Genomic DNA, 17,505 nt, shown 5'->3' with positions numbered 1-17,505 from the left:
AATCTTTTGTAGGGGCAATGAGGTACTGCCCTTGTAAGGGCAGAGTTCATAATTTTGGGATAAACAATTAGGGGCAGAATAGCCGTATTAACTCCATACAGAACACATAGGACCCGAAAACAATCTAGGAATCTCTACGCAAAAAGCAAATCACTATATTTCTTCTGAATCATGGCAGGAGTATGGCATAATGCCAAAATGGGCAAGGTTTCTATCTATATGGTAAATTCAGGTTTGGACACAATATTAGTTTTAAAAGATATAAGATGTAATGTGGGGGAGTGATTCTCTCTCTTTTTAAATATATATTCATTAGAAGATATGTTTTAGGTGTCAGAATTACACTTTAATAAGTGCCACTTGTTTCAGCTTATGTTGTATTTGTTCCTTGAGTTTAGCCAAATCTCAAACAAAATATCAGTTTGGGTACTGGAACCTGAACCTTCGCTGGTAACGATGTTAACCCTTTAATTGATGCAGTTTAAGCCACCAGCTGTGCGCACCAGCATTATCCCTAGGATTATTTTTCCCTGATGACTTCAAGAGCGGGCGACGATCCAAGGGAAAATTCTGATTCAGGTTCATTCATACCTATTTCTGAGACTCTATGGGAACCTACCATTAGCTGTATTTGTGAAAAATGTGGGACAGGACTATTAAAGTCGAACAACATAGAATGGCTTGCACTTCCTCAAAACCATTGGGGAAACTATGGCACGACCTATAGCTGTAGCAGATCTAGGTCAATTAGAAGCTTATATGTGGTAAATAAGACTCCAAATATATTCTCCAAAAGACAACAAGATGCCCTTGTATTTATACTAGATTTCCTGAGACAAATTTTCAGTGCTATCAATTTCTAGAGAAATTCAAAGTTTAAGTTCTAAAGTTTATTTGTTTTTACAGTTATTTTTAAAGGATAAACTGCAGCTCAGAAATGGAAAATTTAATGAATTGTTGAAATAACAATTTATAAGGTCCGAAGAAAATATGGGCCATGTGTAAATACCTTACACTATCGCTGACCTCGGTGATTTATCTAAGTTTACTATCACAGATGAGAAAATATGTGTATATATGTATCTTCCATAAATAAAGACCCGGCGTAGTATTTTAATGTAAAAAGCATGCATGTTCTTCAAAAATATATAGAGTTAAGTTACCGTTTCCCTCTTAGATATATAAACAAAGAATCTTTCTGTTCAAAACAATGAAGGAGCAATGACAACTGTGTCTTCTCTGGCCCAGACATGACGTACTAACTAACATCACTTGGCAAAAGGAGTATTTCTCTGTACTCATGTAGACTCCAATTAATATAGAAATCACTCAGCTGTTCCAGATCATTCTTGGCATGACACAAATAAACAATCTGCATCATGGATATGAAAGATAAAGACGTGTTATTGTGCTTTTGGACTCAAGATTTCTCATCATTATCTGAACATGTCAATGCAAAATGTTGACATGGCTCATCCAAGTAGCTTAACCTCCTCTAATTGGTTTACACAGGGCTCCCATTTTTCTTATAATTGACAGCTGAGTCACCAATCTGATAATAAGTTTGTTGAGTAAATTTTTTTTACATTTTTTTCCAGTAATTAGGAGGGGACACATTTTCTTTGCTGTAAAGGAGGCATGGGATTATTCATGACCATGAAATCACATACATAGGAATTGTACTCACTTTTTAAGTTGGATTCTTTTAATGTACTTTTGTTGTCTTTTATACTCCAATCCTTTAGATGCCATAAAATTCTTGTATATGAGTGTTTTTTTATTGTTCTTTAGTTTTATTGTTCAGTTAGTGAAGAAAGTTCACACATATTTGGTCTCTTGACCACTTTTAATACCAATGACCTATTACAGCTATCAGGCCAGTTGCGGTCAAGGTGCAGAGTTATACTTTTTAAGACTTTCAGGCACCAGAATCTATAAAGTTGACAGAGCCTGAACAGAAGCCCCCCTCATTGTGCAGCAGCTGTTTTGGGGAACTGCAGCTATGCTTTAATTCATGGGTTTTAGTGCAGGACTGCAGTAATAATAATAATAATAATTCTTTATGTATATAGTACTTGCAGATTACGCAGCTCTGCACAGAATTTGCCAAATTACTCCAACACAACTGTTATGGAGCTACTGAAGCCACCTGCTACCACTCTATTCCATGTTATAGGTCACAGCCCAGGATACAATAGATCAACCCCCCATTTAATGTATAAACAGTTGTATGTTTAAAGGAAATCTAACATCAAACTCAAGCATGATAAACCAGGGACACTCATAGATCCAGGAGCGGTGACTGTAATAATCTTCTAATATTTGCTATCCATGGCCTCCTTCCTTCAAAAAACAACATTTAAAATAATGCTAATGAGTCTGAATGGCTTGTGGGGGGGTTGTAACCAGAGCCTCTCTGTGCTGTAGCTCCACAGGGTGTTACACTGTGCAGGAGCACTTCCCCTTCCCCCTTTGTAAGATTACTTAAGGAAGAGGGAGGAGGCGTGGTGAAGGAGCAGGGAGGAGACAATTTAAAAAGCCTGTGATGAGAGGACAGAATTAGATTGGAGTATTTCATCATCAGGTTATGTTGTTCGGATCCCGACATAAAGGAATTGCTCTACCTGGTGGAACTAATTAAATGGACTGCCGATGAAAAATGGAACTTGGCCCTTATGAGCGACATAATAATAATAATAACAGTTGTAAAATAAAGATAATGATGTTAATTATGATGATATGGAAAGATTATTATCAGGTTTTCTGAAATATACCTATAGGGGTATCATATTCAAATATACATACATATAACTGGGCACAAATTTTCTCATTCAAATGTTATCCTTTAAAATTACAGGAAAACCTGCCTTTCCGGCCTCATGACATGTATGATTTCTGGGTAATAGCCTTGATATAATTAGATACATGTAGTACAGGGCTGGGAATTTTGAAACATTTGCTGAGAAGTTGACTTTCATGGGATTAACTAAAACGGCATTTCCTTCAACACATTATATTTCTGCTCTTAATGTGGTCAGTTCATGGAAAGGTTTAGGAATTCCTGGACATTGCATGGTTTTGGAATTTACAACTATTAGCTGTATTTAAAGTGTTTGGCTTTGCATCCCACAATCCAGATTGTATTTCAAAGAGTGTTTTTATTTGGAAGATTGGATAGACTTTTACTAGAAGTAGCATATCCTGTAGTTTCCAAATTACAATAAATGTATCCACAATATTTTACTACTGTGCCAATTTCAGCAATACACAATCCTTTGAAATTATTTTACAGATTAATCTAAACCAAATGTAAATAGAATATTAAGAAAAGGTTCCCACTCCGCCACTAGCTAACATCTTGGAGGGTCCAAAGAGCCCGGTCCATGGGGCTTAGCAACTTATGAATATATTGAGTTTAGATTTTAGATGTCCCTTGTCCCCCTCTTATTTCTATGTATTACAAAAGTTAACATTTAAGTTTAGCATAATTTTATGCAGCATTTTAAAGCTACATTTAGCCAGCCCATCCCAGACTGCTTAAAGGGTTTCTGCCACCAAAATTGTGAGTTGTAATGCATTTGGACAAAGTACAATTTGTCTGACAGAAACCAAGCCCTCATACGGCTCTATAAACAGAAATTTCTGTCTTTTGGAAGGAGTAAAAAACTAAAACACAAAAACAAAGAAAGCCTTTATTGTTAAAGGACATCTACCACACAGATGCACTATTGTACATAAAGCACACTTACACAATGGTGTGTGGTCCCTGAAACAGGATCCATTCTTTCTTTACTTTCTAATGACCTCATTTTAGAGAAAACCGTAAAATTATTCAAATGAGCCCAAAGACCCCTGTATACATCCCAGAAGCCCCTTCTGGCTCTATCATCTGCTAATTTTGAAGTCAACTGCCCCTTGGTTGAGGAGGGAGGAGGTGGCCAGTAATGCCAGTAAAGAGGTCTACAGTGCCTACATTTACAGGATGAAAATGGTTCGGTTTTGTGCCCACATATAAAGGATAAGAGTAGTGCTAGAAGATTTGTGACCTTAGTAAAATAGATGTAAGGTATCCTTGAAGAAGATATGGCTATGTTTCTATTAAAGAAAATGAGTTTCAAATGATTACTCTTACTAAAATTGTCTGAAGTATGAAGATTTGAAGTCTACGAAGAAGAAATGATGTTGATATGGTAAATGCTTCAAGCACTAAAAATATTTTAATCAAAATGTTCCATATGTTTTATTTATTCAAACAGACATTGATGAATGCAGCACTATTCCTGGTATTTGTAACGGAGGAGAATGTTCCAACACAATTGGTAGCTATTATTGTATTTGTCCACGTGGATATCTCACATCTGTTGATGGCTTACAGTGTATCGGTAAGAAAAATGTGCATTTGTTTTAAAATCATGAAGATATTTCGTAGAATAAGTATTGAGAATGTTTATGGAGGGGTTAAGATGGCTCTTACTTTTTATTTAAATTACCATCCAATTCAATAGTTAAATAATGCAATTATTTAATGCTCAATATTATAATATATTATCAATCACTATTGTTCCTCAACTGTCCTTTATAACCACAGTAATTCATTGTGGCATAACAAGTATCATCCCCAAGTAGCGTTGGATGGTATCAAGTAAAACAATTCACCAAACACCATACTCTAATGCTTCACTGGTCTGAGCTATTGACACTTGGCTGGAAGGAGCCATCAATTCAATCTGCTTTCACCAACATCAGACACAGCATGGTACAATAGAAATTTGGATTCTTCTGACCATTACAATGTTTTTCCACTCTACCTTGTCGATGATAATGCACAGGATTTCCTTTTGCACAAATCTCAGTATATTCTCTGTATCGTTGCATGAGAAAACTCTGCAATCATTCTGGAAATTAGTATATAGTCCCTATTTTTTTCTGAAAGAAATGTCCTATTTGACCAGCAACAAAATGGTTTCTGCCCCTCCATGTACCAATGAGAACAAAAATGCAGAAGACTGCCTCAGCCACCAAAAAAACAGACAGAACAGATAGTGCCTGCTTTGCAATGTGTGGCTCAGCCATGATGCGGTAGATAGATCGGCCAGGGCATCAGTCTATAGAAAGTAAGAAAGTTATACTTTTTTGTGTAGGAGGACATACTGAAATAGTACTCTCCAAAATAGCTAATGATCTGCTGCTGACCAATCAGTTTATTCTCTTATTTTTGCAGATCTTTCCTCTGCCTGCAACACAGTAGTAGTAGTAACTAACTTGTCCATCCTAGCATCATTTAGTTATCCTAAGGAACAGGGAACAAGGGAATATATATATAGCTAGAGGGGGTCTTTAAAAATAAAAAAATAATACTGCTCTCCCTGCTCCCGTTCTCCTGTGGCACTTCCTAACACTGCTGCCTTCTTTTTGTATACAGAGACTAGAGAAAACACTCTTCTACATCTTCTGTTTTTAGTCATGGGCCTGCGTGATGGGTGTCTATGTCAGGCACCAGGGGGGTTGACCCACTGGACCACCTCGGGCAATGACATAAGCCAACACCTGGGACCTGGGTGTCTATGTGGTACCTAGTTTTCACCAGAGCCCATCACAAATCGGGTTGGACCTGCTGCGACGTGGTACCACCAGGTCGTTCAACAGGCGCAACTTTGTCTGCGGTGGCACTCCAGGCGAAGTACAGAATCGTAGAGAAAACTTGTGGTCGGCTACAGGCAGGAGGTCGAGACAGGCAGCACAGAATCAGAGTCGGGGACATATCAGAAGTTCAGGACAGGTAGCACGAGATCGTAGTCAGTAACGGAAACCAGGGTCACAACAGGAAATCACAATAACAGCACAGGGCACAAGCACAAAGCTTTCGCAGGTGGCCAGCCAGCACCAATTATCGGCGAGTTGGCCCTTTAAAGCTTACAGAGCGAGAAGCTCTGAATGCTAAAAAACAAAAAATAACTCACATAAAATAAATCCCATTGTCAACCAGGTAATACATATAAAGTTACAATTATCAGTGAAATTAATAAATGTACAAAGCTGAAATGTATATTAATGTATACACAGTTTTATCGAATTTGTCCTTAGATAAACTTTACATTGTTCCTCTGGGCTTCATCACTTTTCAGGTCAGTTGAGGTAATTCATACAAAAAAAACCTTAGTCACTATGATTTATCCAATATACAAATGCATTAAAAGGAATATAAACAACTTAAAGGAACGTTCTGAAAGAACCTTGATATTTTTATAACCATCTAAGTAGATGGGATCTAAAAACAAGGGGAAGGAGCATTAGTTTTCAGCTGTGGTTGTATCTGTTTGGCTGGGGGCTGCTATTACACACCACTTTGTTGAAAGCTGTCTCCTGTAATAGCGTTGGTTTGGAAGTCAACCAGAAAGATTTTATAATATGTGAAGATTCAGATGTGAAAGATTAGACATAAGCATTGCAACTGGCTGGGAAGGGGCAGCACCAAGGTGTGATAGTATAGGCTGACATGAAGATTCACCCTATGACATATAATATGAACACAAATGAAAACCTTGTTATTTTTCCTTTTTAACTAAAGATTTGGATACAATGCTTAAAATTCTAAGTCAAAGCAAAAATTCTAAATACACATGTACATTTAACAGGATTCTACAATAGGAAAATAAAATATTAGTCTTCTAGTTAAACATGTTTCAGGCTGAATGATATGAGCAATCTCCTGGGGTTCTTGTTTGTTACATCTTGTATATGGGTTCATCCATTCCCTGTAGTAGTGCCAGAGGTTTCAACTCTATGAATAACTTCGGGTTATCAGTGAGTCATTTGCAAGAGTTTATATGACAAATACACTAACAATAATTTGGATATAATCCTGGTAGACAAGAACAGAACATGTAAATGTTGTTAAATAAGCAGTACACAGAGCAATATGTTACTGATAACATTTTTCCACAACAAATTCAGATAAAGAGACCAATTTCTTTAAAAACAGTAGTTTAAATCAAGAAAATCAGCACTGAATCTTTGGACCTGGTCTCCAGGGGTGGTCTCCAAGGGTGGCCATCTACATTACTTGCATAATCCAGTCAGACACCCTTGACACAAACAAATATTGTTTTATTATTGAATGTTTCATCTTTGCAGATAAAACATTTTGTGTGTAAGAAATTGGGGCAAGTTGTAGTTTATACTATTGGGATAATTTACATAGCACTTTTTCCATTCCAATGCTGCAATTACACCGAACTGCAGTTGGTCTGAGTGGCTTCCGAATATCCAATATTGTGGATAATGCAATTCTGTGACCTTTTTATTTGTTATCTGTTTGACCCAGTTCTTGAGCCTTCGTAAATTTGAATTTGGCTAAGGAGACCCAAGCTGGAAGCGCATTCCCATTCTAAGATGAGCTGCATTTAGCCTTTCCTGGGGGGAAAGGGAACATCAACTCTCCTAAAAAATGGCTAAAAATGGCTAACTAAACATTAAACAAACTTTATAAACTAAGAGAGCAGTTGATAATGAAAAATTTTGATATATATTTTATAAAAGAGAAATATTTTATAAAAGAGAAACGTTTCTATGCTTTTCTTCCCACTTTTAGCAGTTTTTTAGCATCTTTTTGTCACATACTCCACTGACAGCTGACAGATAAGGAACATGAAAATTACTTACAGAAACCACCTTATGCCTGAACTACTTACAGAAAGTCCTCAAAAAGTCTCCTTAGAGAGCAGAATTATTAAGGGAAAAAGTTCATCTTTAGCCTTCTTGCCTTATCTCTGTAATGTGTACAACTTGACAAAGCTTTCAGAAACACTGCTCACTATAGGACAAAGGAGGAGCAAAACAGACAAAGAAACTTTTTTCCTTTGCACTTTAAATAGTAAAAGCCTCAAACAGTTTAGTTATGCTTTAAACTTTCTCCACAAAAAATAAGCAATTTAAAAACATAATTTTTTGTAACAATAGAGTCCATTACACTTCTGTGTGGCCCCTCTATTTAAGTTTCATGTTCTGTTAAAGTCCTGCCATATTTACTTTAAATATTTAATTTTCTATGAGACAATGTTATGATGATATCAAAAAGACACATTGGGAGACATTGATTAAGATCCAGATTGTGTTTGCTTCAAGCAGGGCAGAATTGTTGTTTTTGGAAAGATCCAGCCAGAGCCAGTTTCTAATTTCAAGGAAAGCAACACCAAGAATGCACAGCTTACCATCTTTGGATGGATTCTACTACTCTCTACTTCAACTATTGATATTTTGGCAGTAAATTTATGATTTAGGAAATGTGGTTGATGTTGCAGCTGATTTCATGTGGTTCTAACTACACTATCCTCCCAATGCGGGTGCCTTTCCAAAAGGAAGGCCATGTTTAGCCTGTCCGGAACAACAGTGGCAAAATGCAAAGATGAAACACATGTCCAGCAAAGACCGAAAGGCTGATTATTGAATTTTTTTTTAAAGATAGATGAATTACACTTTTATACTTTTATTATTTTTGCATAGATCAAAGATCTGGCACATGTTTCTCCAGCCTTGTAAATGGACATTGCGCACAGGAGATGGCGGGAAGATTTACAAAAATGCAGTGTTGTTGTGAAACTGGTCGTTGCTGGGCACTTGGGACCCTACCTGAGTTATGTCCCATCAGAGGCTCTGGTAAGGATGAAAGTTAAATTGAAACTGTCCAAAGCAGTGTCAGTTCCTTGCTCATCACACTAGCCTTATCATCTAGAGAACTGTGCAGCCATCCAGTTAAAGTACTTGGTTTCTCCTTTCTGCACTCAACTTTAAGTGCAAAGAGGAAAAGAAAAAATACACCTGTTCAGTTTCCTGCCCAAGGCACCAGTGTAGGAGTGAAACTTTACTTTTATCATCGCTCCAGATTGGAGACAACTTACCGCTGCAGGGAAAGCAGCATAAATCCTTTCACACTCCCCACATGGGATCTTATAATTGACCATTTGACTCTCCAAGACTATCCGTTGTTTTTGAATTAACAATGTCACTGCCCTAGAACCCCAGGGATAAAGAGGATGGCCTCATAACTATAGCAGACCATCATTTTACCATACTCATGTGCTTGTAAAGCTTTCGATAAAACAAAGTTCTGAACAGTGGGATTCTACACAGGCAGCCAATAGTTAAAGGAGCCACCAGGCTTCTCTCAAATAGAACATCATGAAGGTTCGGCACATATAGCACACATCTGCTATCATCTGAAAACCCCCATCACCCCAAAAATACGATTTCCTTAATAACTTGTTGCAGTAAAATGATTTCATTATCCCTATGTATCTTATTTTTATGTTAAAGTATTGTGTTAGAGCTACATAATATAACCCAGATATAGTAAATTTATAGAGAATAAATACTTCATATTTGTAACACTCCAAAACAAATCATATTACCTTCTCAGATGACTACAGAAGGCTTTGCATTGATGGTGTTCCATTTGGGGGTCCAAGACCTGGAGGTCCAGGTCATGGACCCACGGGCCCCAATGGGTTTGGTCCTGGAAATGGATATATTCCTGTACCTGGTGGCAATGGATATCCTCCCATTATAGGAGGAACTGGAGTAGATGGAGCTGGCACTGGCAGCAATGGAGGGGTTGGTAAGTACGACTGGTTTAAATGTTGATTTTTCTCTGCACTGACTTGATATGAGGATACTGTTATTTATACAGTGAAATCTATCCATTTTATTTTGTTACAGCAACATTAAATTTCACCATAGACATATGCAAACAATATCCCAATCTTTGTCTAAATGGAAGGTGTATTCCCAATCTTAATAGCTATCGTTGCGAATGTAACATGGGATATAAGCAAGATACTCACACAGAATGCATTGGTAAGTAACAATGATATTACAGTTGGCCTTTGGTGGACATATTGTTAGGTAAATGTTGTACGATTTTAACATATTTCATGTATGTTATGCAGTTGTGTATACATCTGGTTGCTCATAGAAGTCAACGCCAAATGAGCTCGTTTGAGTAACAGCTTTCTACCTTCCAAAATTTACTTTCTGAAAGGCAAGAATAAACAAGGCATAATGGAGAGAGATTGTTATGTATACAGTAACTCTGCAATAATGCATGCTCAGCACCCCAGGGTGTCATTGAGAGCAATGTAAAACACAATCCATGGAATTGTTACTATAAGCATTTCCAATTAGCTAAATTAGCAAGGAACTCTAACAATTTACAGTCTTGTGTCTTGTAAATATTCCATACTGAAAAAAACTAATTTGGACAAATTTGTATAAAGTATAGTAATATAAATTTGACTTGCTATTTGATTGATATGTAAGTATATTCTTTTTATTACTATAACTAGATATTGATGAGTGTACAACAAATCCGTGTACTAATGGTGACTGTGTTAATACACCTGGATCGTATTACTGTAAGTGCCATTCTGGTTTCCAGAGGACTCCCACCAAACAAGCTTGTATTGGTAAGTCTAATCATTTTACAGTGGTGACTATCCACTTCAGTCACAAGTCTGACTTGAGCTAAGGTATTGTATTCCTTCTAAAATGTAATAGTGGATGTTTCTAAATTTCTAAATAATACAAAAAATGTATTTTAGAAATTAAGAATTGAGAAATTGATGGTGCATGATTAGACCTATGGATGTGTCATTATAGATAAAGGCCCAGTAGAAGTCTACTGACCACAAAGAGAAATCCTGAAAATAAGCTTCAGAAAAAAATGAAACCACAAACATCCCAAAAGCCATGTAAAGGTTAAGCTCTAACCACCAAATAAGTCCTCATGCTTCAACCTATTTCTCAAATAGCTCATAAGTTTAGTGTTTGAAGATTTCCATCTCCACAACTGTATAATGAAAAATCTGTGAATTTTTATGGTCTGATTTGTATTTTTTCTTTTGTTATCCAAAAAATAGTTAAAACCTGTGTGTGTACAAGTAACCCTATTTTTTATGTTGCACAGATATTGATGAATGCATTCAAAATGGTGTTCTCTGCAAACATGGTAGATGTGTAAACACTGAAGGAAGCTTCCAATGCATCTGCAATGCTGGATTTGAGCTAACTGCCGATGGAAAGAATTGTGCAGGTAAGACTTTGATATTGAGAAAGTACAATAGTTACTATGCACAGCAAAAAAATATGTTTTAGCTAAAAAAAAAATTAAAATATGTATTTTGGCTTCATTGGTCAAGTATCCCCCATAGATTTTTAGTATTTTACTATGCTGAACATTTGACAATTAACCTATTTCTGCCAAATAGTCCTTATTGTTGAACCGATTTGACATAAGAACATGGGTGGTCATAGTAAATGCATCTTGCTATTGCAGGGAGGGGTTTCCTCTCTTCCAATCACACTACCCCACCACAAGTACAAACCCAGTGGTAGTAGGGATATGAGAGTACCATTGCAGTGCCATTAACATTCAAAATGCCTCAATCAATTGTGACCACAACATCTAAATAGTGTCAGTAATTGTTTTCACTGCAAAGACAATTGTAAGGTACTTATTTCTGTGCCTAATTGACAGGGGGCTTTAATGGGTCTTTGTAGTCCCATGTTTGTGAAAATAGCACTAATCAAAACCTATAAAAACACAATAGGGGTTATTTATCATTAGGCGCCTCCTTGCAACAGGTCTATGCCTGTTTTTTGAGTGGCTTTGACCTCATTTCCTCTAATTGCTTTGTGGGATCTTTTTTCCCAAAAAGTCTCAAAAAGCATAAAAAGTTTCTAGGGGACTGGAAAGACTTTTTATGGGACTTTTTGCATAAGTCCCAAGTCATGAATGTAGCTTTGCAGGGCATTGCACTAGCAGTAGTTCTATGTGTATGCTAGATTAATGGAGAGGTGGAAATAACCCTGTGAGACTTTTTAGCAGTGAAAAGTCTCAAAAAGTCTCAATGCTTTCTTGAGATTTTTTTACACCAAAAAAGCCCAGCAAAACCAATGACAATTAACCCCCATATATTTGATCCAGAAAATATTTCAGTATTTTACGTATATTACAGTATTTAAAGGGGTTATTTGAGACTAAGTAAAAAGAATGAGGTGGCCGAGGGTGGAATGCATGTGCTATCTGGGGCTCTTGGTGTCCACGGGCACAGAAGCTCTTGCATCTTCTAAATGGTCAGGTGCGCTCCCGTCACCATGTCCTTGATACAATGCTGGATCTTTCCAATGGTCATGGAGACTGGTATTCTGCATATACCAGTACTAGAGTTTGAAAGCAGAGATCGTCAGGCTCCAGGGGTAGTGGACCCACTGGACCACCATGGATGAGGACATAAGCCGACACCTGGTACCCAGTTTTCACCAGAGCCCACCGCAAAGAGGGTTGGACTTGCTGTGTTGTGGCACCACTAGGTCATTCCACAGGTGCAACTTTGTCCGCGGAGGCTGCCAAGGTGATGTACATAGATTTTGAGTAGAATCGTAGTCGGGGACAGGCAGGAGGTCAGGACATGCAGCACAGGATCGGAGTCCGGGACGTACCAATAGGTCAAGGCAGGCAGCAGAGGAGCGTAGTCAGGAACGGAACCGGGGTCACAACAGGAAATCACAATAACAGCACTGGGCATGAGACATAGATTTCTCTAAGGCAGAAGGCACGAAGATCCGGCAGGGAACACAGAAAGGGGCTTGCAATTTAACGGAATTGGCAGCCGGCCAGCGGCAATTATCATTGTGCTGGCCCTTTTGATCTCTTGGCCCCGGCCTAGTGGAGCCAATGCTGGATCGCAGAGAGGTAAGATCCATGGCTGGAGTGCGGGGGGGGGGGCATATAGAAGAGCACGGGTGCACCTGCGAACCGTGTCGTGGGTCGCAGGCGCACCCTTGACAACAACATTATTCATATCAATTAATTTCTGCTCCAAACTAGAAGTTAGCAAAATTTCCTTGACTGTACACTGTGGGAAAATCTGAGCTCACTTTATTATAGTATACATTGATGTCATAAACCTGACTAGTAAGACTACTACTTTCCAGTACTGAAAGCATGTTTTTGTTATGGATAATAGTCCTGAAAGTAATCAACAACGCATAGCATCACAGATGACTATGATGCTATAGGTTGAGGTCCTACACAGTGTTCAGTCTGGGAAATAAAGCCATTTTATGAACCACAACCGGAGTAGGCTTCAGGCTAATAAATAGTCAATCTGTATAACTAACTATTCTAAACACATTTTAATGTCTGGACTTTGATAAACATCAAAGTTATTTAGCCATTTTTTAACAATATTAAACAAGTTTCATAAATTAACTATCCTTCATTTGATTGATCATGTAATCTAATCCTGTACAGTTGACTACTTCATGTACAAGATATTTTAATTATTTTATAAGATAGTATCTCTAGACTAAATGGCAGCTTTTAATATGTTTAAACCCTAGTGTAGACAGATCATATCAGACATCTAGGAAGAGATCAAATGCTTGTGTGGGATGTATGATAAAATGAACACAGTTATAATTATTATATAAATGTGAGTGTTTGCTTCCCATTGAGAAACAAAATAATCTAAAAGGAATTCCTTTTAACATTCAGTGTTTCACTATTGACAAAACTGTCCCCTCACTGAATATTAAATTCCCTTGATACATCTTTTTAAATACATTTTTTTCCAAGCAGTATTACATGTAAAATGTTATGGAAAGAAAGCAAAGGATTAAAATATTAGCCATATTTTGTTTGTCAACTGGGAATAATTCACACCAAATAAAATTTACATCTAGTAAAGTCAAGTTTTAGGCCATAATTGGCTTATTTTAAACTTCTATGTGGTCCATGCCCCAACTTTTTGAACCATTTAAATCCAGTGAAATAAATAGCACTATACTGTGGTAAAGGGAACCTGTCAGCAGAAATTGGGTTATTATGTTGTCAATCTGCTAATCAACTTCCAAATCATGTTACGGGCTCACCCGTGCCCCTCTCTGTGCCCCTCTCTGTGCCCTTACCTGTCCCCACTCCTGTCTCCAGTTCGTCGGCCATGCGCGAGCGTCCCCATATCCTAGGATGCGCTTGCCAGCTTCAGAAGATTTAAAGGGCCAGTGCACAGTTAATTGCCTCTGGCCATTTCCCAGAATCCCTTATAAACAAGCCTCTCCCTGCACACCCTGCCGGATCTTGTTCCCTGATGCTGGCTTTGTTAGTGTGATTTCCTGTTGTGACCCCGGTTCCATATTTGACTCTGATCCTGTTCCGCCTGACCTGACCTTTGCTTCATCCCAGACTCTCATTCCGTGCTGCCCGTCCTGACCTCCTGCCTGTCCCCGACTACGGTTCTGCCTAACGTCTGTGTACCTGGCCTTGGCGGACAAAGTCCCACCTGTGGAAAGACCTGGTGATACCATGCCGCAGCAAGTTCAACCCGCTTTGATGGCGGGCTCTGGTGAAAACCAGGTACCACTTAGATTCCGATCCCAGGTGTTGGCTTACGCCATCATTTCATGGTATGTCAGTGTGGTGGCATCATCCAGAAATTCAACTTTGAAGTGAGATGTAAATTGGTTGTGTAAATTCAAGGAGAGTTCAACACTGAATTCAATTTCTTTTAGCCTAACGATGCCCCCTTTACTGCAAGATTCAGCCCGGGAGCTTGGGACATCACTAACTTTCTAACCAAAAGTCTTGTGGAAAATATCAATTACAACAGACAGGGCAGTTGACTTCAGTGCTAAACTCTCCACCTCCATGACTAAATAAAACTAATTTACAGTTAAAAATTGCTTGTGGATGATGTCACCAAGCTGGGCTATGAAATAAATGAAAATCTGGAAGGTGTTCATCTGTTTCACAACATAATGGCCTTGGTTAATTGGGTCATTTTCTGCTGACATATTCCCTTTAAGTTGTCTCATGTACACTGCAGATTTCTCACTCTTGCTTCTAAAAACTTACACAGTGATTCTCACAGTACACACATCTCAAATCAATACCATGCTTTATTCCCTATTTATTAGCAAACCAAAAATTTGTGGATATTTTTCCATGGTGATCTTTATGTTCAATTAGGAGAAAAGAAAGTCAATAAAACAAGAGAAAATCGCTATGGCTCATGCATATATTGAGTGCATGAAATCCTTTCAATAAAGAGTATGCAGACAAATGTCTCTGGTCTCAGCCCTACAATCTAAATAATTATTGCCCACATTAGATATTCTAAAAGTCCAACAAATAGGCAAAACATCATCTCATCACTTTGGAAATCATCATGACAAGCCCAGTGTTTCCCTTGTGGGTACAAGCATACAGTACATCCTATATGTATATTGATGAGAAAAGAGGAATTCTGCAAATTTGAACATTACTAAATATAAATAACTTCCCTCTCCTGATCCTTTTACTGATGGTTATATTTTACTTTTGATATGAAATCCAAACCCAGAAAAGGATAATGTGTGTTTTTAATTCTATCGTAATTCTGTCCTAATCGGAAAAGTAACATTACACACCTATCACTGAAACACTGGTTGCAGGTCTATAACACTATACTAAAGATGTTTAAAACATTGTTTCTAAAAACAATTTGGTTAAATATTACTCAATATCTTGCTCTTATTGTAACACCAGATCATGATGAATGTGCCACTACAAATATGTGTTTAAATGGAATGTGTATAAATGAAGATGGCAGCTTCAAGTGCATCTGTAAACCAGGATTTATCCTGGCAGCCAATGGTCGCTATTGTACAGGTATGTTCTATGTTTGGTTTTACATTTTTAAATCATTCAATGTTTTTCTGTGACATTTACATTTCCTCCAATATTTGCTTTTGTAGATGTTGATGAATGTCAAACACCAGGCATATGTATGAATGGACATTGTATAAATTCAGAAGGGTCTTTCCGCTGTGAATGTCCTCCTGGTTTGGCTATTGGGGTAGATGGTCGTGTTTGTGTTGGTAAGTTTCCAAGATACTTTAACTCAAACTGTATCTAAATGGAATTTTAGTTCAATTTTATCTTTTATTTGGTAGGTTCCATTTAGAAGGGATTAATGATAAAGTCTTGAAATCAGACATTTCAATTTTAATGTTTTACCTTTGATTTGTCTTTTAGATACACACATGCATAGCACCTGCTATGGAGCTATCAAAAAAGGGATCTGTGTCAATCAATTTCCTAGATCTGTGACCAAATCTGAGTGTTGCTGTGCCAACCCAGACTATGGCTTTGGAGACCCATGCAAACCATGTCCACCCCGCAATTCAGGTAATAACATTTTTGTCCTGCACTGTGATAAAAGATTAATTACCATATGTACTTTTGTATAAGCCAAGTTTTTCAGCACAAAAAAATGTGCGTGTCGGATTATACCTGAGTATATTTGGTACATTAAAAATGAAAAATTACATAATACTTGAAAATATGTACAAACTATAAAGTCAAATATGGTAATAATAAATTCTGATTACGGTAAATCAAAACTTTACAGAAACTAAATGTAACAATTATTGAGATAAAGATTGTTGATTGTTAAATATTGATTTATGTTCTTGAATTTTTTGTAAAATGTATTGGTACAATTCCTCATTTTGCTAAGTTTAGATCATGGACTAACAACGTTGTATAAATTATTTAAAACATTGGGAATTAAGGATAACTGCAGTAATTCATGAACATGTATAATAAAAATTCAATAATTCATGAAATGTTTGTTTTCTTGTACAATGCAGCTGAATTTCATGGACTCTGCAGTGGAGGAATAGGAATTACTGTTGATGGGAGAGGTAATGAACAAAAGCTTCAAATCTAGAAGGTCTAATAGATATGGAATTATTAAAAAGGAGCTAAATTGTAATGCAAATACTTTAATCAGTCCAGATTCAGTGGAAATTAACAATACATGCATGCACTGAACTTCACCGTAGAGACAAGGAAAATAGGTTTTTTACCCTGAATCCATTGTTAAGTTTGGTGGCCATGTGGGAGTTGCTGATAAAATTTCACTTTCATCTGACCAGATATCAAAATTCATGGTGACTGATTAAAGAACTGACCCCTTAACATACATGGAATTCTTTGCATTCTTTCAATATAAAGCATGATAATCTTGCAACACTTATTCATAGATCCAGGCACTTGAATGTGCACAAGTGCTGAGGAAGCAAAAGAGAGGGGGCGAGACCATGTAACAGCCTGTAAAGCCAGACCACAGAGGGGCTAGGGTAGCCCCTCAGGCTCATTAGCATAATTTTAAAAGTTGATTTTAAAAAAGGAAGTAGGTCATGGATAAAAAAATATATCAAGATTACCACATTCGAGGTGCCTGGCTGTATGAGTAAGTGTCCCTGGTTTATTATGATGGATTTTGATGCTCTTCTTTTTTTCTTTTTAACAGTTTCCAAATATTTCTATTTCATAAAGGTTACACATTAAAACTTTGGAGTTTGCATCTTTTTGTTTATTTTGTAACATTTGTGCTTCTTTTTTGGAGTTAAAGGAAACCTGTTAGCCCCATTTAGCCCCTAAAGTGAATGGTTTACTTCAATGCT

At 37.3% G+C, this 17,505-nt stretch overlaps 1 protein-coding gene across 1 annotated transcript in view; it reads left to right on the top strand.

The window, feature by feature from the left end:
• FBN2 (fibrillin 2) overlaps positions 1 to 17,505 on the top strand; it is a 125,925-nt gene that overhangs the window by 37,477 nt on the left and 70,943 nt on the right. The window contains exons 8-17 of the mRNA XM_072141717.1: positions 4,257 to 4,382; positions 8,503 to 8,655; positions 9,416 to 9,613; positions 9,715 to 9,852; positions 10,341 to 10,460; positions 10,961 to 11,086; positions 15,581 to 15,703; positions 15,790 to 15,912; positions 16,070 to 16,222; positions 16,687 to 16,740. Of these exons, the coding sequence (XP_071997818.1) occupies positions 4,257 to 4,382; positions 8,503 to 8,655; positions 9,416 to 9,613; positions 9,715 to 9,852; positions 10,341 to 10,460; positions 10,961 to 11,086; positions 15,581 to 15,703; positions 15,790 to 15,912; positions 16,070 to 16,222; positions 16,687 to 16,740 (1,314 nt within the window). The remainder of the gene's footprint in view (positions 1 to 4,256; positions 4,383 to 8,502; positions 8,656 to 9,415; positions 9,614 to 9,714; positions 9,853 to 10,340; positions 10,461 to 10,960; positions 11,087 to 15,580; positions 15,704 to 15,789; positions 15,913 to 16,069; positions 16,223 to 16,686; positions 16,741 to 17,505) is intronic.

The sequence above is a fragment of the Engystomops pustulosus genome, chromosome 1 (genome assembly GCF_040894005.1).
Source record: "Engystomops pustulosus chromosome 1, aEngPut4.maternal, whole genome shotgun sequence".
Taxonomy (NCBI): Eukaryota; Metazoa; Chordata; class Amphibia; order Anura; family Leptodactylidae; genus Engystomops; species Engystomops pustulosus.
The sequence above is the reverse complement of the archived record's forward strand: the minus strand, read 5'-3'. Positions and strand labels throughout refer to the sequence as shown.